The sequence below is a fragment of the Sinocyclocheilus grahami genome, unplaced genomic scaffold (assembly GCF_001515645.1).
Source record: "Sinocyclocheilus grahami isolate Dianchi unplaced genomic scaffold, SAMN03320097.WGS_v1.1 scaffold219.1, whole genome shotgun sequence".
Lineage (NCBI taxonomy): Eukaryota > Metazoa > Chordata > Actinopteri > Cypriniformes > Cyprinidae > Sinocyclocheilus > Sinocyclocheilus grahami.
The window spans coordinates 1,825,867-1,845,993 of NW_015505398.1; the positions used below are offsets into that span (position 1 = coordinate 1,825,867).

Genomic DNA, 20,127 nt, shown 5'->3' on the forward strand with positions numbered 1-20,127 from the left:
TGTAACGCATTACTTTCCATAAAAAGTAACTAATTACCGTAATTAGTTACTTTTTTTAAGGGAGTAACGCAATATTGTAATGCATTACTTTTAAAAGTAACTTTCCCCAACACGGATCACAACAATACCTCACAGGACTATGATGACGTCGCCAAAATAAAAAAACATACAAAAAAATGATTATTTAAATAACTTTAAATATAAAATAAATAAATAAAAGGATTAAAATGTCGCATGTTGGATTTAAAACGTCTTCGTTTTTCATTCGGCGTGAATGCGGAAACGCCATTTGCCTAAATAGTAACGTTATCCTCCTCACAAACAATACATGCTGCATATTCTCATGCTGATAACTCACCAATAATGCAAAAACTTGCCAGAACTGGCCTTTAGATAGCCTGACCACTGGCGGTAATTGGGTTTGAAAGACATGCCCGGCAGATCCAGCACCTCATCTGGATCATACACGCCGCTCGCGACATGCTCAGACACGGACAGAAGACAGAAGAAGACACGCAGAGAAAACATTTCACACAGCCTGATGGACATGAACCTGTACACACGGCTTGAAGACTCCAGCGACCCTAGGGTTCGCGTTGCCCTTTCTCTGCCTGTCATATGACTTTAACAGTCGTCAGGTGATGCGGACAAACTAGCCTCCGCCCATCTAACCAGACTCTCTCTCGCTGTATGCGTGTCACCTTCTTGTTCTGCTTTTCCTTCAGATGATTATTATAATCAGATTAAGGATCATCATAGCAGATTCATTCAAATGACTTTGCTGGATCAGCTAGGTAGGAAAAATACAGAAGAGCAAATGTAGACCTATGCATAAAATAGAATTGGTTTTTAAATTAACTTTAACAAATGCTCGAAAGTGCAGACAGACTGCAATATCTAACCCTCATTAACAAAACCAGAGATTTGAAAAAGATTTATGCTGAAAAATAAATTAGACCTCTTTTACAGATATGTTAAACACATTTTAAAATTCCTTTCAAATTTGCTACATTTTAAAGAATTGTTATAGAATAATATTGATTGATGTACTCGTAGCTTAAAACAGTACTTTAATTGCAGATATGTTACTGCATTTATCCAAAACATGCAAATGAAAAGGGACAGGTATCAGTATGCATGATGGCTTCTTCATACACAGCATGTTTTTAATTGTTATATTCTTATCAAAGGTTTACTGTTTTAATTCAATAAAACCTGAATTGTTTTTTTAAATAGACCTTCCTTTCAAATCCCAATGCATTTCCAAAGAAATCATCTGTTAATTAAGTGCAGTACACTTTTTGTCAACGGCAATGTTTAAATTGCTTTTTCAATACAATATTGTATAGTTGAACAAGATGAACAATGTTTAGAATTCATACAGCCAAACTGACCAAGCATGACTGGATAGGATACTTACACCAAAAAGTCTTTCAGACATTTTTACAGCTTGGTAGTTGGATGAATTCGGTTCCTAATAAAGTCATCAGTAAAACACAATAAATCTAATTCATCCTCAAGAAGTGCTGCAGAAGATATTTGGAAAAACCCATCATGCCCTTGGCCTAAATGACAAGCATGAGTCTTTAGGTGTACTTAATGTTACTACTTTAAACCTATCCTTCATTTTGTGGCCAACCATTTACTTTTTCTGTGTATTTAAATATTTTTATTCTTTTTAAGTTGCATGCATGAGAGTTTAACTGCATCTTGCAGTTGAAGAACAAAAAAAAAAAGGTTGACAATGGAGCACCAAAGCAGTTTGCTGATTTCTCAGGGAACATCCCTTTAGTGATTGCACTGAAACAGTAAAACATACAATAATACACGATTGTGCAAAAGCAAACATGCATCTAGTGTTACTGATTAAATCCATGAGGAATTTTCATATGTAGGCATTATTGAGAATTGGAGCGTGTGGTACAAAAAGGGGTTACCAGCACACCACAACTGTGACTTGCACAATTAAACTGTTAGGAGAATGGTTTAATGGAACCAATAAATTCTCATTCTCACACTTCAGTACCAGAATTTCTCCCCTAAAACTAAATAAACACAAAATAATTATTGAGTTTTCAGTTAACCATCTCACTCACTCAAGTACCAGTGAACTAATAAAATCAGAGATAATTGCACCCTTGGCCTAAGCAACAATTTCATGAAAAACACATTCAGAAGATGTGGCTAAAACAACAATGCATTAAATGAAAATAAAAACCATTCATCAAGTATTTTTTGAAATACAGTTTAAATAATGATCATTTTATGTCACTTCTGATCTAAAGTCACACTCTCTCACACACACACACAAGATCTTATGGAACTGTAGAATTACATGTTTAGCAGTGCAAGTCATCAAGAAAAAAAGTTTGCAATAAGATTCTAAGGGTAAACATTATGAACACTGACCACATTTGCAATGTCAAGCATATAAGGCCTTCATAAAATCAGTTTCTTAAAAAAAACATAAAAATTAAAAAAGAGAATGGACAAAAAACAATTACATTTCAAAAGAAAGAGGCTATATTTGGAAGATCTAACACTGGAGGATTTAACACAATGTCCATATCCATTCAGAAAATAGTGACGTATATTGTCCTTCACAGGGGTCCTCCATTCACAAACAGCCAGAGCAGAGAGCTTGATGCTGCATGCAGGTGGATGATCCACTACATCAAGAGGTACAGACTTCTGTGGGACTGCTGCACTTTACAATAGGAGAAATTTGCAACAGTCTCCTGAAGACTGGATAGAGGTCAGTGGTAGACGTGATTTGGACAGGCTTCTTTCCCTTGTTTTTAATTGGTCTCTATTGGTTCACAGCCCAATATTCATGAGGTCACAACAACTCGTCTATGGGCTGCTGGGATGATTGATGATATCTTGGTAGATGGCATTTGTGGTCGTCTGGCCAAAGATGAAAGCACCAATCGTAACCATAACAACCCCATAGGCCACCATTCCCTTCCAACTATAGAGAAATAAATAGGTCATCAGTTTTATCTTTGAATACACAAGTCTTTAGGCATTGCTGAATATTGTTTATAAAGATAATTCACCCAAAAATGACAATTTTGTCACCCTTTACTCACCTTCACATCATTCCTAACCCATAAGACTTTCTTTCATCCTCGAAACACAAGTGAAGATATTTTTAATGAAACCTGAGCGACTGCTGTCCCTCCATTGAAAGTCCATTCCACCAAAACTGACACTTCAAAAAGTTCATGTAAATGTAACCCATGTGAATCAAGCAGTTTAATCCAAGGCTTCTGACTGCTATATATAATAAACCAATTTCGTTTAGGCTTTTGTTCACTTATTACTATTGATCAAAACACATACAGCAGAAGCTCAAACGTCAATCGTACGACCAACAGCATTAATGTGCTGTATGTATATGCGTTGTTCAATATGTGTAGATGTTTGTAAGCCTAAATTAATTGTTTATCTTAAAAAAAGATGGAGTCTCTTCAGAAGAGTTGCTTTATTAAAGTGAAATCGTTTTTTTTTTTTAACAATGTCTTTTACAGTAACTTTTTGAAGCATCATTTGGTGAAATGATCTTAAAGACAGAAATCTCTCAAGTTTCATTAACAATTTCTTCCTTTGCATTTTGGACATGACCAAATGTATCTTATAAGTTTAAAATGACATGAGGGTGATTCATTAATGATTATTTTTTGGGTGAACTTTCCCTTTAATAAGTAATAAATGAGTTTACCTGGTTGATCTGACATCATGCTCTGAAAGCTTTGCCTGAATCAAGCACAACCCTATAGACAAGCATTAGAAGAATAAATGCAGTCACTGTTTGTAAAAACACTGACGTGATAGAAGCAAAAAGTAAAGTCTAAGAACAATTTAACTGTAATACCTGGAAACACAAAAATGAAGCATGCAGCCAAACCACCAATTAGTGAAATCACTCGTCCGATATCAGGAATGAAGAGAGCAAGAATTAATGTGAGACAAAACCAGACGACTGTCTGCAGTATTCTCCGTCTCCGTTCCCTGGCCACATCTGTCTCCACCTCCTCTCCTTTAAAACGCAACCACAAACCTTCCAGCACTGCCCTAAAGCACAAACAAATACACATACTTTCTTTAGATTTGACAATAAATGTGTCTTTCATAGACACACACCTATAGACCATAAAGCCTGTTACCTTCCACAGAAGTGCAGGATTGGATATGAGGTAACAACACAGATGATGATGAAGGCTCGAGCAATGGCCACCGCAATGTCATCAGATGGATATGACATCAAAACATCCTGGCTTACGCTTGAGCCAAATGACAGGAAGCCACAGACACCTGCGGAGAAAAAACAAGCCCAAACATTCCACAATCAGTTCATATTGGCATGAATGCTGCAGTCTGCTTTATCATTAGAATATTTCAGCAAATTCAAAATATGCACACCTGTGCCTGTATACACAAAGAGGCAGATGATCACGCTGACTGTAACAACTGCCCACCAGGGCCGGATTTCTGGCTTCTTCATGCTGTTGAAAACTGGAACGCTACTGACATGACACTGGGAAAACGAAAGTGAGGAGAATGATCGAGTTCGATCTAGCAAGATTTCAAAAGTAGTGAATTCAGACATGTCCTTGGCTAAGAAAGATATGCTACTTTTATGAATACTTTCATACAAGGATGCATCAGATTAGTCAAATGTGCCATTACAGACATTAATAACATTACAAATGATTTCTATTTCACATGAATAGTAAAGTTCACACACCTGGAAACCAAAGCAGATTGTGGGCATGGCATTGAACACATCGGTCCAGGATGCAGGGCTGAAAGACAACAAACATCACATTACAGTAGTGATCACAATCTCTTCTGTAATGTGTAACTCAAATAACTTTTTAAAATGTACTTCTGACCTGACTGGGATGATTCCTGGAGAAACGTCTTTGTCGGGCCAGATGTATTTGACGATGATTATGATTGTCACATACCAGGTGCCGATAACACTCAGGGTGCTACAGATTAATCAGTACAAATGTGCATGTATGATTTAACCAGCAAATACTCAGAAACATCTTGGATAATCAAAAGTGCAATTTAAGCAAAAACATTTGCACTAGTCACAGCTGTGACATAACACTGCACTGCATAAAACAATAACTTAGTTAAACAATATAGGAAGAAAAACAAGACGTTTCTACCTGGCATACTTCTGGAAGCCAATCTCTTTGGGTATAGATAGAGGAAGTATGATCAGCACTGAGGTCAAAGTGATGGTGAACTTGCGATCTGTGTACCAGTGCGAACTAATCATCTTCTCCGACTCATGATTTATTGCGCCAATCACTGTAGGAAGAACGACAGGAAATGAGACTACTCTCTTTAGACTATTTTGACATCTATATATATGTGAACGTACTTACGCTTGTCTAACTGATCGCCAATTATAATAAGGAAGGCTATGCAGGTGCCAAATGTGTAAACAGCAATGCCCAGCTCACATACGACACCAAGAACCTTCCCACACACAGCACGAATCACCTCCTGATATGTTGTTTCATTGCTCACCTAAAAAAATGTGGAGTGTAAAGCAGTGGATTTCAGCCTTTGTAATTCTGAGGTCAACTACTGTCAAAGTCGAAATTCAGCTAGGGCTGTCAATACAAAAACTGTAACTTACATGGTGATTCATCTCAAGATTTTTGTAAATAGTGATTTAATACATTGTGCCTCTTTAAAGAACAGAAATACACTACCGTTTAAATGTTTGGGGTCATTTATTAAAATATTTTTGAAACAAAATAAAGGCGTTATGCTTACTAAGCTGCAATTATTTAAAGGGGTCATATGATGCTATTTTTAAAAGATCATTATTTTGTGTATTTGGTGTAACATAATAGGTTGACATGCCTCAAGGTAAAAAAAAACACATTATTTTTCAAATACTGTACATTATTGTAGGTCCTCTATGCCCTGCCTCTCTCAAACGCTTCGTTTTCAACAAAGCCCCCTCCTTCCGACAAGCGCAGTCTGCTCTGATTGGCCAGCTGACCCAGTGCATTGTGATTGGCCAAACACCACAAGCACTCGTCGGAAATGTAACGTCCCTTACCATAAGCGCGAACTTCATCTTTCAAAATAAATGTAAAGACAGAGCCCGAAAGGGGAACAGAGTCGCATGACAGACACAGTGATGAAGCTGGTGTATGTGTGCAGTACACAAGCCACGGTTAAGACAGTTGACTCCACTGTGATGTGATCCCCTCTCTCTCGCGCTCGCTCGCGCACACACACACACACACACACACACGATGCGCAAAACTCCGCATTTGAACAGTCAATAGCAAATACTTAAACTAATAACAAAACAGTAGATGATTCAGAAGCGCCAGATTGTCATAGCAAAGTCAGAATTTCCTCCTCTCCTAGTTTCACGAAATGGTCCTCCATAAAATGCATTGCTGTTCTGTTGTAAGTCATCTTAAAGATTCCTAAATGCATCTACTTCCCGAAGGCCAAATAAGGTGCTTTTGCTTTCGCCTAGAAACACCCAGCGTCTCCCTGACATGCTGCTTCAACACTAACTGCGGTTACTGAAACCACGCCTTCTTTCTTTGCGTGAACATTTGGGCGGCATTATGCTAATATTTCCACATAGTGAGGCAGATATGTGGGGGCGTGTTAGAACGAGCCGTTTTAGGGGGGCGTGGCAGAGTCTTAACTTTGATAAAGAATCTCTCTTTGGTTTTGAGACTTTAGTCTTTGCAACTTCAGGGATCTTATCTATGCACAATCAGCTTGTTACACTCCAAAGAGAAAGGAAAACTTGAAATCGCATCATATGACCCCTTTAATAAAATGCGATTAAAAACAGAAATATTGTGAAATATTATTACTATATAAAATATGTTTTCTATCATAATATATTTTAAAATGGAATTTATTCCTGTGATGACAAGTATTTATCCTTATTATACATGTTAAAACATTTTAGCTGCTTAATATATATATATATACATAAACTGAGATATATATTTTGGATTTTAGGATTCTTTGATGAATAGAAAATTCAAAGGAACAGCATTTATTTGCATAAGAAATCCTTAGTAACAATGTTAAAAATCTTTACTGCAACTTTTTAACAATGAAATGCTTTCATGCCTTGCTTTGAATGGTAGTGCATATTCTCTTGATCTCTGACACAGATATTTGCTTACCTGAGAACAATAAGCCAAGATCACCAGCCCAGTGATGATAAATACCATCATACACTGTGAAAGGTTAAAGATGAATAAGGCTCATTTGGAATTTCACAACATTTACTTTCAAGTGAACACTGTATGTATGGTTTTGTTTACAAAAGTTTGTAAGTGCATCTCACCATTTGAAGGGTCACTCCGGCTGTGACGCCTCCAGCCATGTTGAAAGCAGCAGGAAAATTGAGAAGTCCGGCTCCCAGAGCAGCATTCACCACAATAAACACAGCCCCAAGTAATGAAGTCCCTCCCCTTCTGTCGTCAGATTGATTAGGTGGTTGGATGGAGTCCACACTGGGGCTCTGCAGGAGCCATGCTCTTTCACCAGCATCCTCACTGTAGCCCCAGTCACCCGCTTCACTGTTAATCGCCCTGTCTGCCCTCGACATGATGCTTGCTTTTCTCAAACACTCTCAGATAAACAAGGACACCATCGGGCAAAAGTAGAGGCAAACACACTTGTGCTGTCAGTCAGAGCCTTTGTCCACCATTGAGGGGGCAAATGTGCAAACACACACCTGGACTAACACACATCTACAGAGTCCATTCAGTTACAGAGAGGCTGTCGTGTTTTGTGATCAATGTCACCTGTGAAAAAACAGAAAGAGAAAATATCACATGGTTCATCAGCATCATAAAGTGACATAGGACAAATCTGAATTGACAGGACACGACTGCATTACTCAGCTGATCAAACAGAACTATTATTACAATTTAAAATAACTGCTTTCTATTTGAATATATTTTAAAAGTCTTCAGTGTCACATGATCCTTCAGAAATCATTCTAATATGCTGATTTGCTGCTCAAGTAACAATTCAATGTTCAAATTCAAAACATTATGACTGTTGAAAAGAGTTATGCTGCATATTATTATGGAAAGCATGACACATTTTTTTCAGGATTCTCTGATGATCATAAAGTTCAAAAGGACAGTTTTTATTTGGAATATAATGTCTTCACTGTCACTTTCGATTGAATTCATCCTTGCTGACTAAAAGTATTAATTTCTGTCAAAACTATTTTGAAAAGTGTATTTGCGACTTGTCTGAAAGAGGTTGATCTAAAGACTAAAACGGTTGATCAGCATCATAAAAAGACACCCAGTGTGGTCTGCACTTTAGGACACGTCTGTAAGTCACGGGACACGATTGTATTTCTCAGCTGATCAGTAAGCAGAAATTTCAGACAAGTGATGAGGAAATGAAATATGCTGTCCACAGCATTGCAAAAAAAAAATGCAGCATTGTCTCAACCTTATCATTAGGGGAGCTCGATTTCTTGAAATCTCTATCCTAAATGTCCTAGGACGAACAGAAGATAGTGGTAGAAGTTGATGTCAACATTATAGCTGTGACATTGCCACAATGTAAAGGGATTATCCTAACAATGAATAACTCAAGATTCAATCAAGACACCAGGCCAAGTCTAGGCACTGACATTCATGATCAAACACTACTAGGCAACACCTAACGCTATTTCATTCCTAACTATCACATGCTCTATATTCACTGCTCTAAGAGGGTAAACAAAACATGCCATGACAAACCCGAACAATCACATGACTCACATAGCAACACTGCACTTGTTTAGCTAATAAACTCTCCCGGTACGAACAAGATGTGATAAAGCAGATGTCTCACCTCATGTGTATGTTCTTCGCTGATCTTGTACTGTACTGAAGAGCATCGGTGTGATGTTTTTCAGTGAGGAACAGAGATAAAGATGTGGCCGCTGCCGCCTCCGCGGAGATCTGTGAGGTATGTTTTGCTTACACAGCAGCAGCAGACCGATCAGTGTATGACATCAAAGTATCGCGAGAGCGATGCGAACGCATACGCAGCCGTCTTCGCTCTCGCGGTACTTTGATGCCATACGCCGATGAGCTTCCTCTTCTTCCTCGGTTTTTTGGGGGGGTAGCATCAAAGTTAAGGTGCATTATCGCCACCTAATGTATTGGAGTGTGGACCAGAGTTTACCCATTTCATAATGAGAGAGAGAAAAAAAGCTCTTAATCAGCTCTGTTCTCTTGAGATAAAGAAATAAACTCTCTAATCCATAAGTAAATATATTTTTAAGCTTTAGTTCATCCATGCACCGCTCTGTCTGCGCAGCGCCGCTTCATATGGAACGTTTGACGCTGCAGTCACATGGCTTTCAGCTTATGGGTAATGTAGTCTATTCTACTGAATAGCTATTATGTGTAATATCCAATTTAACATCTCTGATAAGGCTCCACTTTGCGCCATCTATAATGTTTGTGGATGAATCTGCCATCACTCTTTTTTTTCTTAATATGTCCACGTTGCAATATTTTGAAGAAGAAAAAAAAACCTTAACTTCTTTGTATGTGCTTCTCTTTTGGACAGTCAAATATTTTCTGATACATTTAGATAGATTCATTTATTTTTCTAGGTAAGGTTTTCTTTTATAAGTGTCAATGGGTACCCATTATCTGGATACCCTTTGTATCATACTGTGTAGTGTATATAATATTTTTGCATTCTTATAATGTTTATTAGATGATTGTACAGTGTATACCCCTGGAAACAGACCATATAAAATAGCTGTTTTTAACAATGAAAATAATACAAAAACATATTTTAGATTTTTTCCTTTGAATAGATTGATATTTTTGTAGCAAAAGGAATAATTTATTTACTACAAGTAATATCAAGCAATCCAATTTCATCCCCTTTAAATCGACACCCAAGACATAGCATTTATATCTTTTCTACAGCACTGCTGAACTACAAGGAAATACTCTTTTGTTATTTTTGTTCACATAAATTGTAGCGTTGAATGCATGTTGTCCATTCATCTGTCACCTAAATTACTGAGGAAGAATTTTTTTTACTTTGTTTAATTTAGGGGAAATGTAAGTTTATCAATTAGCTTGCAAAATATGACTTTGATTAGAAACCTAAACGGTGCAGAATCTTTTAAATTAAAAAAAAACTTAACTTTATTTACAGTTTTAAATTAAAGAGCCAGCAGCTATTATAGATAAAAACACACAAAAAATGTGTCTACATCACAACGGAGTACAAACACTGCTGTTATACTCCTTGATCTGATCACACACTTTGACAGGTTTTTGTACAAGTATACAAAGAGTAAATCTAAATTCATTTTCATTCAAGAAAAAAGGGACTGTAATTTTACTGAGTTTCAATGTGGTTTACTGTGTGTGTGTGTTTTGTTGTGTGCCCTAACAATGACAACAACAAAACATCAGTAAATGGACACAATACCCTTTATTATTGTTGTTCATTTTACTTCACTCACACAATAAATAAAGTTCATACAGAATTTTAACAGTATGACAAATGTTCTCAAATGTGCTTATTGGTCACAGAACCACAAGATATCCTGTGAAATGACTTAAGGTTACTGTTAGACACCCTGATAACATGTTCAGGATTCATGTTGACCTAGCAAAACAGCCAAATGAAGTGAAGCCGAGATCTGAGTCCAAAGAGGAATAGTGGGGCGGACTAACAGAAACAGGACTAGTAGACCAATCTCCTGTCTCAACATAAGTTTGATCTACTTAGTGACCTGATGAATGGCATGTGCAAGGTATCCCACATTTCCAGAGGTCACACCGGCAACGCTGATACGGCCATCTTTAGTCATGTAAACAGAAAACTCCTTTGTCAGACGCTCCACCTGAAACACAACAGCACATCCTACTATTAGAGCTTGCACCAATTTACAACATTTAATTATGCATATGCATAAATATTCTCATTTTTGAGTAAGGGTTGTACCTGCTCAGGTTTGAGTCCAGTGAAGCAGAACATGCCGATTTGGTCGATCACGTGTTGCCAGTTGTGAGTAGAGCCCTCCTTCGTCAGATTAGTCACAAGCATTTCTCTCATTTCAATGATACGGTCGGCCATACCCTTCACCTCCTCCAGCCTACAGAAATACACGCATGTCAAAAAAGGCATGAACTTTTATAAAAGCAAGTTATTAAGGAGTCTCACCATGTAGAACGCAGGTCTGGTGTGCTGAGGATCGTGGAGGCGATGCGTGCTCCATTCATGGGTGGGTTGGAGTAAATGGGGCGAATCAGGATCTTCAGCTGAGACTCCACCCTCTTGGCCTCCTCAAGATCAGCACACACCACTGTGAACCCTCCAACACGCTCACCTACAACAAACAGTCATATGACTATGGTGGTGTGTGAAACTATTAGAGAGTCAAAGAGTTTGTGGTCAACATGTTTTTTGCTTTTTAAATTTTTTTACTTTTAGTCAGCAAGGACTACACTGATCAAATGTGATTTACAAAGTTGCAAAATATTTCTATCTATTCATCAAAGCAAACTTTTTCAGTGACAGACATAAAATATATTTTAAAATACAATACAAAAGAAAACAGTTATTTTAAATTGCAAAAACATATTGCTGATTTCTTTCAAAACATTAAAACATCTTACCAACCCCAAACTTCTGAGCGGTAGTGAATGTAAGGTATGTATTGCTTTTTGTTCAATGACTTCATTTTCTTTGGATTTTTTGTGTTATTTTCTGCCCTAAGTCATCATTACATTTTTTTTTTGCGCTATTAGGACAGGCTGTGTCTGTCCAGCCTACAGAACAGATGCATTTAAGGGACACACTGTGCTAAACTTTATTGACCGGTTAAATGTTACAAACCGTTACACCCTGTATCTATGATGTTAATTACATTGATGTCATATTAATAAGAGTGCAGTATGTGGATCTTTCATCTAAATTATTTTTTAACTGAAAAAAAAAAAACATTTATAAAATTTCTTACACTTCTAAAATTATTTTTTTTAAATTAAAAAGTAAAACACTGGCCTCACCAAATGGTGACCAAAAAAAACAAATATAAATGTTAACATATAACAAAATATATTGGATAATTCATAGGTCAGATGACCAGATATCAGATAAATGTGAGTCATGTTTTTTTTAGTTTTTTTTGCAATTTACACACATCAAGATCCAATCTGGGCTGGATATTGGTAGAAAATAAAAAAGGAAATGGTTTACAGTGTAAATGTAGTGTCCTACACACAATATACTCACCATAGAGACCCATGTTCTTGGCAAAGGACTGAGACAGGAGGACGTTGTGCCCCTGCTCAATGAAGTATCTCACAGCCCAGGCATCGCGATCAATATCTCCACTAGCAAAGCCCTGGTAGGCCATGTCGAAGAACACTAGAAGTTTCCTCTTCTGCAGAGAGAGAGTGGACAAGAAGATGCCAAGCAACATCAGGTCAACGGTCTGTAGTATCTCATCAATTAAGGAATTAAAAGAAACATCATTATTTTTGCTATGCTTTACAAATAACGCCTATGTGAAATGGAGGAGGAGGTATGAAATGTAAAAAAAAAACAATCACAGCAACAGACACACACACCTTGATGACAGCCGAGAGTTCCTTCCACTGCTCTGGTCGGGGGTCGACACCAGTGGGGTTATGAGCACAAGCATGGAGCATGATTACACTATGCTCTGGAATTTTCTGTAGGTAAAGAAAAGATGATAAACATTCAATGCATCTCAGACAAGCATTTCTAGTTCAGCGTGACAAAATCATTCTAACACGCCGATTCGGTGTTCAAGAAACATTTCTTATTATTATCAATGTTGAAAACAGAGGTGCTGCTTAATATTTTTGTGGAAACTGTGATACATCTTTTCCAGATTTTTTAATGAATTCAAAAAATGTAAAAAAGAACAGCATTAATTAAAAACAGAATTTGTCACATTATACAAGATTTTACTGGCTCATAAGACTGTATAGGAAAGTGTACAATGTGACGCTGGCTCACCGAGATGTCATCGAGTGCTCCAGTAAAGTCAAAGCCACAGGTAGCAGGATCATAGTACCGGTATGCTTTCAGCTGCATACCAGCATCACGGAAAATAGGGGTGTGATTCCCCCAGGATGGCTTCGGCAAGTATACATCCCTTGCCACTGTGTGGAACCGCGACTAACGGAGAAAAAGATGAGAAAGGCGTGTAAGACATTATAAACAATTACCATATGACATATAAGTGCTATATTTGTGTTTGCTTCTTCTACGATATTCTAAGGTAATACTAGATGAGGCAAAGAAAATGTCCTTCTTCTCAATGTGGAGATGATAAACAGCTGCAAAGCTTGTTTGCTGCAGGAATGAACAGAATGAATGAAACACACACCAGGAAGTTGGCTCCAATCCTCAGAGAACCAGTGCCCGAGATTGTCTGGACAGTAATGCTCTAAGAAAGAAAAAGAAAGTGAAAAAGAAGAAAACAACCAAAGGTGTTCAAGTTAACACAATAACGTAAGAACCAATAGGTCCTAGAGAAACATACTCACCCTCTTGCTTTTAAGAACCTCACTGTCTGGCCCCAGTGCGAGCTCAGCACAAGCCTTATTAAAGTCACCCAGACCGCCAATGGGCAGATACTCTTTATCCAGCATCTTAGAGGCAATCAAAGCCTCAGCCTAAACAAAAACATGCTTCATTAAAAAAATAATAATACCCACTGCATTTTGATTACATAAAACATTTCCACAAAATGTTTACGATGACTTCTCCACAGTTACAAAGCTGAGGGTTATGAATGTAATTGGTGGATACTGCTTAAACAGAGGCAGCCTCTCAAATCACTCAACTCAGGGTGGCTTTGCCGAAATAGAGAGGGGAAAAAAGCACATGTTAACACAGACACACCACCCCCTGAGTTTTGCCAATGCCATTAGAGCAGACTAACCCTAATGCAAAAACATCTGTACCCTTGAAAACTATTGGTCAGTCACAGACAAGCCCCCTAAGACCTTAATAAACCATCTTACACAGAGCACCACTGCGAGTATTATTTTCTCCCAAAAGCACTACTAGACTGAAAAGCAGTAGCCAGGTTTAAACTCATAGAACTCTTTTGCAAAGGCTCAGAAGTGTGGTGACACAGAAAAGGTACATACCTTGCGGACACAACTGAGAACATATGGCTTGCCATTGTCGTCCCTGTATGCCCCCACACCCAGGTTCATTTTCTTAGAGTTTGTGTCACGTTTGTAGGCTTCTGTCACCCCCAGGATGGGATCAGGGGGTCCCATCTGCACCTCAGTCCACCATGAGCTTAAAAAAATGAACACACACACAAAAAAAAAAAAAAAAAAAAAAAAAACCTTAGAAAAGAGAACAATTCTATTAAAAACAACTATTCAGCCTTGTCTGTGGTGATCAAACTATATGTTGAAAATATACTATTCATCCAGCTCCCGGAAAATCATCAAGTATGGCAAATCAGGTAACAATCCACAAACTTTACCCCAAATTATAGTTGTTTACCGTTTTTCTTTCTTTTCCTTTATTTCATTAAATCTGTTATTTAATTCCCTTTAATAAAATGGACCATTGCAATCCATCCTCCCAACTATAAAAAAAATTGGTTTGTTCAAAACATGGTTAAGGCCTTGCAATAAACATGCCCATTAATGGCTACATTCCAAAGCACATATGACTTTCTGCATACTTACACTCCAGACAAACAAGTACAATTAATTCGCTACCTATGAATGCCAACTCAAGATACTATCAGGATGCTCTTCTATATGGATGTATGTTCAGTAAAGTAGGCATGTGAGGCTGTGCACAGTCCTGTGGAGTCAAAGGTCAGCTCTGGAATCAAGTTGCAAAAACTCCTACTGCATAGCTTGTGTGTCACAGTGCTAGCTATCCTATGTGTTAGTGTTTTAATACAACACTTGGACTTAGTAGCTGACATTACTTAGGAGCTTTTGTTTGTTGCATAAATTACACAGACAATTAAAAACACAAACTGCACAAAAGCTCAGTTTATAGTAGCAGAGTAATTTAATCTCAAGTGTTAAAAAATGGAAGTGGGCCTTGGTTGTGACTCTATTACCCTTTTGCGTAGACTACAAAATACGTAGAGATGAGGGCTTTTGGCGTGGCTGGCTGTGTTACTTAAGGAAAAACTTCGTAATGTACTAAATAAAGGTTATTGATCTTCTGTTTATCACCAGCTCTGCTTTGCCCTCCAAACGTGGTGCAAAAGGACACGCGCTACCATGATTTCTTGACGGAAGAACCCGGAAGCAGCAGAGCCAATCAGGAAGCTCAACCTGCTTGTTTCACCCAATCAGCGCACAGGAAACCTGTAGGTACGGCCTCCTAGTCAGACCGAAAAGGACGCTATAGCGTTCATACGCAAGTCATTTATTCAGTACACAACATATTAGGAATTATCCTATATCCATACAGGTCACAGAACACTAAAGACGGATTATTTGAAGTTCCCTTACCTGGCTCGAATGGGTAGGGTAGCCAAAGACGGTGTCAAACTCCCGACAGAGGATATGAACTTGGATGTTTTGAGGAGAGCCATTGCTGCTGCTGCTGCTGCTGCTGCTGCTGTCGGCCGAAGCACTGAAGCGAGCAGGAGAGTGTGCGTTCATGAAGAAAATGCCGAGTGACAGCACCATCTAGAGGAAGGTAGATGATAAATACAAAATAATCAAAACCATTATAATGTGTGTGTTTTTATGCTTTATTGTCAACAAGTAGCATGTACAGTGCCATATCTCACTGTATAACAAAAACATTACACATGCCTCAACAAGAAGGAACAAGGAAAGAATAAATAAATAAATAAAAGAGGGTACATAAGCATCAGTTTACAGACAAATACATATTATACATATATTTAATCAGGAAGCTCAACCTGCTTGTTTCACCCAATCAGCGCACAGGAAACCTGTAGGTACGGCCTCCTAGTCAGACCGAAAAGGACGCTATAGCGTTCATACGCAAGTCATTTATTCAGTACACAACATATTAGGAATTATCCTATATCCATACAGGTCACAGAACACTAAAGACGGATTATTTGAAGTTCCCTTACCTGGCTCGAATGGGTAGGGTAGCCAAAGACGGTGTCAAACTCCCGACAGAGGATATGAACTTGGATGTTTTGAGGAGAGCCATTGCTGCTGCTGCTGCTGCTGCTGCTGCTGTCGGCCGAAGCACTGAAGCGAGCAGGAGAGTGTGCGTTCATGAAGAAAATGCCGAGTGACAGCACCATCTAGAGGAAGGTAGATGATAAATACAAAATAATCAAAACCATTATAATGTGTGTGTTTTTATGCTTTATTGTCAACAAGTAGCATGTACAGTGCCATATCTCACTGTATAACAAAAACATTACACATGCCTCAACAAGAAGGAACAAGGAAAGAATAAATAAATAAATAAAAGAGGGTACATAAGCATCAGTTTACAGACAAATACATATTATACATATATTTACATTTCCATAGGATATTACAAAGCAATTTTTAATACAGAAAATATACTTTGCAGGTCAGCACCATTATTTATTATTATTATTATTTTTACAGTGTACTAACTGAACAACAATCACAGGTACAAGCTACTAACAAAGTGAGTCATAAATGAACAATTATTATTATTATTATTATTAAATTGAATAATTGCAAATAGCAGCTAACTTAATTCACGTGATGTGTACTGCTAGGCATCTTTGGTTTCCTCTTTTTGTGTAATTTAGATGGAAAATGTGTGCCTTTTTATTGGCTGAGGCACTTATCAAAAGTTGCTAAAAGTTGCCAAACACATTTTTAAATGGCTAAATTTGTTGCTAGGTGCTTTTGAAAGAAAACGTTGCTAGGGTAGTCTAAAAAGTAGCTAAATTGAGCAACACTGGAAATGACACGAAATCAACGCTGAGGTCGGATAGGTAATTGGGCATGACGTCACACGATTGGCGGCGCCGCAGAAAGGTTGTGATGTTCAGGTTGAACTCCGGCCGCTGATTGGCTTAGACGATGGTAGCCTTTCAGGTGGCACTCGTCTGTACGGGGGGCTGAACATGAAGGCTACCAGCAGTCACACCTGTCTGAGACTCTGCGTGCTGTGCTGTTTGTTTGTCCTGCACGTATCTACTCGCGTGGCCGGAAACATGGCCTCTCCGACACAATTAGGCGTCGCCAGTACAGAAGTTCGCCGAAATCGACACCCCAAACAGAGGAGCTCTTATTTCAGACCTTTCCAAGAAAGCCAAGCTGAAGATGAAGCTATGCGACTCATGTTAAGTCTCTACAGGATAGCGGCGGATGCAGATGGACGACCAAAGCAGCACAAGTTATTTGGCTCCAACACTGTAAGGCTGCTTCAAGCGTCCACCACTGAAAAACACTTTATCCCAACCTCAAGTGGTAAATCCCTCTGTCTTATCTCATACACATCCTTTACAAGTGCATCTAGAGCACATTATGCCTTATGTTATAGAAGAGACGCTTAATCCTTTTCTTCACATTTAAAAGAAAAGTTCTAATGTTCCATGATGACCGTTTAACATCAATGGATGTTTTCATTGCACAAATATAGTGGACAAGTTTCAGATGGTTAAAATATTCTTCACACTCAGAAAAAAAGTTTTATTTTAAAAACTGCTCACTGAAAGGTTCTTTTGGGAGCCCAAAATGGGTCTTTTATGGCATTTCTGCATGAAAACCCCTATTGTAATCTTTATTTTTAAGACGAGGTGTGCATTTAGGCCTATTGTCTGATTATTTCTTTTCTTTGTCTCTCTCCGATCTGTAACCCCTACTGGACTAGACCTTCAGTATACCTACACAGTGAAATATGAACTGGAAAACCTCTTGTTGGACAAATTGGTGAGGGCGTCTTTTATGCACCTAAGGTCGCCTGTGTCATCGCATCTTCCTTTTATCTGTGAGGCAAGAGTCACGTCTCTTGAAGATCTTCCTGCAGGTGGCCGTGTCATTATGGGTCCTCGAAGCCTGTGGGCCGAATCTGATGTTACAAGCCACATGTCTGAGTCGAAAGATGGCCATGTATCCCTCTTTGCCCATTATCGATGCACACAACAAGAACACGCCAGGTCCATTACACGACGGAAATACTTCCCACCTCAACACCATCTTCAAGCTCCCGTTTTGCTGCTCTTCTTGGAGGAGAACAAACAGCCTGTGGAATGGGGGAAGTACTTCACACCCCTTTCCCGCCCCAGGACCCGTCGGTCTAAGGAACCTGGGAGCATCGTCTCTGACATCCCCAACTACAAGCAAGGGCCAAACAGCGTGGCCAAAAACCAGTGCAAGCTGCACTCCTACCGTGTGGCCTTCAAAGATTTGGGATGGGACCACTGGATAATTGCACCCCACAAGTACAATCCTCATTACTGTATGGGAGACTGTCCTCGTATCCTGCATTATGGCTACAATTCACCTAACCACGCGATTATGCAGACGTTCATCAGCGAGCTTGGTGTGGCAGATATCCCGTTGCCCTCTTGTGTTCCTTATAAATACAAACCTGTCAGTGTGCTAATGATGGAGAGGAATGGAAACATAGTTTATAAAGAATATGAAGATATGATTGCAGACTCCTGCACCTGCAGATGACTTTGGGCTCAGGGTCAGATAAGGACAAGAACTGAATGGTCCTAATGGACAATGTGAATTTGTACCAGCACAGTTGGAATTGCTAAATTGGGTTTGATTTGCCTGTTGCCATTTCTTGTGCAGTACTAACAGCATTCACACAGAGAGGTTTCTATCAGACTTGAATTGTGGAGAGTGATCAATTCAGTCTCATCTCTCGCAGTACCCAACTGTTTGGGGATGTAGGTAGGAAGAAGTGGATTCTGATTGTTAAATGAATAATATCATGAGCTAATGTCATGTATTTTTTTTCCCTTTTCTATTTACTCTTTATCTATCTATGTATGTTCATTGGTTTCTGTCTTGTGTGTATTAATGTGAAATCTTTCATAATGTATTTATGGAGATGGAAAATTTTGGCACTTTATTGAAGACGCTGTACTGAGAAGTCTGTCTAAAGAAAATAGGAAAATGAAGAAGAAGAAAAAAATAATGAAGCATGGAAGAACCCTGCCTGTTGACTTATAGGCTTTAATGCTGTTGTGTCTGTTGCATTTGTGTTCTCTTTCTGAAAGCGCAGATTTTGTCCATCTTTGACAAAGGGCACAGCATTCGAAAGCAAGCGGAGAAAAGGAGCAAATGCCAATTTTGCACTGCCTCAAAGAAGACATCCATTAAGTATTTGAAAGGGAGACTTTCGTAGATGTATTTCTTAGAGGAGAAACTAAAATCCATGCACTTAAATGAATGTTTTAATCCCATGATGAAAGATGATGAAATAAAATGGGTATTTTGTATACATTGTCATTTCTCTCTTTTGTATGGTTGTTAAGATTTGGTCAGTAGAGGGCGCTCTTTCCCAGTTGTGCTTAAGCTCTAGTCTGCATGAATGCTGGTCTGAACTGGCTTCTTTGATGTTATAGAGTTGGTGTAAATGTGGGTGAAAGTGCATTCAGAACCTTATGCAAGTGTTTAGCGTCTTTGCAACATCAGGACAAGATGCTGACATACTGGAAGAATGTTTTGAACATCCTTGTGTCAGTCTTTAAAGTGAAGTGACATGTGGCCAAGTATGGTGACCCATACTTGGAATTAGTGCTCTGCATTCATCCCATCCAAAGTGCACACACACAGCAGTGAACACACACCGTGAACACACACCCGGAGCAGTGGGCAGCCATTTTTGCTGTGGCGCCCGGGGAGCAGTTGGGGGCTCTCGGTGCCTTGCTCAAGGGCACCTCAGTCGTGGTATTGAAGGTGGGAGAGAGCACTGTACATTCACTCACCTGACCTACAATCTCTGCCGGTATGAGACTCGAACCTGCAACCTTTGGGTTACGAGTCCGACTCTCTAACCATTAGGTCACGACTTTCCCCAATAATGCTATAATGCCTATAAAATTGTGTACCAAAAAACATTTAAACGAATGTGGAATACTAGCAACATTTGCTCTATGGC

General features: G+C 38.7%; 3 protein-coding genes across 4 annotated transcripts; 1 reads left to right on the forward strand and 2 right to left on the reverse strand.

Annotated features, from left to right (window-relative positions):
* Positions 1 to 1,757: 1,757 nt before the first annotated feature.
* On the reverse strand, positions 1,758 to 9,084 carry LOC107596460 (putative sodium-coupled neutral amino acid transporter 7). The gene is made up of 12 exons (XM_016287197.1): positions 8,881 to 9,084; positions 7,364 to 7,826; positions 7,200 to 7,253; positions 5,406 to 5,550; positions 5,184 to 5,328; positions 4,899 to 4,997; positions 4,751 to 4,808; positions 4,426 to 4,540; positions 4,170 to 4,317; positions 3,878 to 4,077; positions 3,725 to 3,776; positions 1,758 to 2,971 (listed from the first exon to the last, which is right to left on the reverse strand). Exons 2-12 carry the CDS (start codon positions 7,625 to 7,627, stop codon positions 2,854 to 2,856), a joined length of 1,398 nt encoding a protein of 465 aa, XP_016142683.1. The 5' UTR covers positions 7,628 to 7,826; positions 8,881 to 9,084; the 3' UTR covers positions 1,758 to 2,853.
* Positions 9,085 to 10,475: 1,391 nt separating this feature from the next.
* On the reverse strand, positions 10,476 to 16,304 carry LOC107596461 (aspartate aminotransferase, mitochondrial-like). 2 transcript variants are annotated; one of them, XM_016287199.1, is made up of 10 exons: positions 16,145 to 16,304; positions 14,199 to 14,355; positions 13,590 to 13,718; positions 13,430 to 13,489; positions 13,057 to 13,218; positions 12,642 to 12,746; positions 12,304 to 12,454; positions 11,230 to 11,395; positions 11,011 to 11,161; positions 10,476 to 10,909 (listed from the first exon to the last, which is right to left on the reverse strand). In XM_016287199.1, exons 1-10 carry the CDS (start codon positions 16,225 to 16,227, stop codon positions 10,787 to 10,789), a joined length of 1,287 nt encoding a protein of 428 aa, XP_016142685.1. In that variant the 5' UTR covers positions 16,228 to 16,304; the 3' UTR covers positions 10,476 to 10,786. The 2 variants fall into 2 exon arrangements, with proteins under 2 accessions (XP_016142685.1, XP_016142684.1); XM_016287198.1 differs by lacking the exon at positions 16,145 to 16,304 and adding an exon at positions 15,546 to 15,705.
* Positions 16,305 to 16,853: 549 nt separating this feature from the next.
* Positions 16,854 to 19,467, forward strand: LOC107596462 (bone morphogenetic protein 15-like). Its single transcript, XM_016287200.1, has 2 exons — positions 16,854 to 17,477; positions 17,881 to 19,467. The coding sequence occupies exons 1-2, from the start codon at positions 17,132 to 17,134 to the stop codon at positions 18,687 to 18,689; spliced, it is 1,155 nt and encodes a 384-aa protein (XP_016142686.1). The 5' UTR covers positions 16,854 to 17,131; the 3' UTR covers positions 18,690 to 19,467.
* The last annotated feature ends 660 nt before the right edge of the window (positions 19,468 to 20,127 follow it).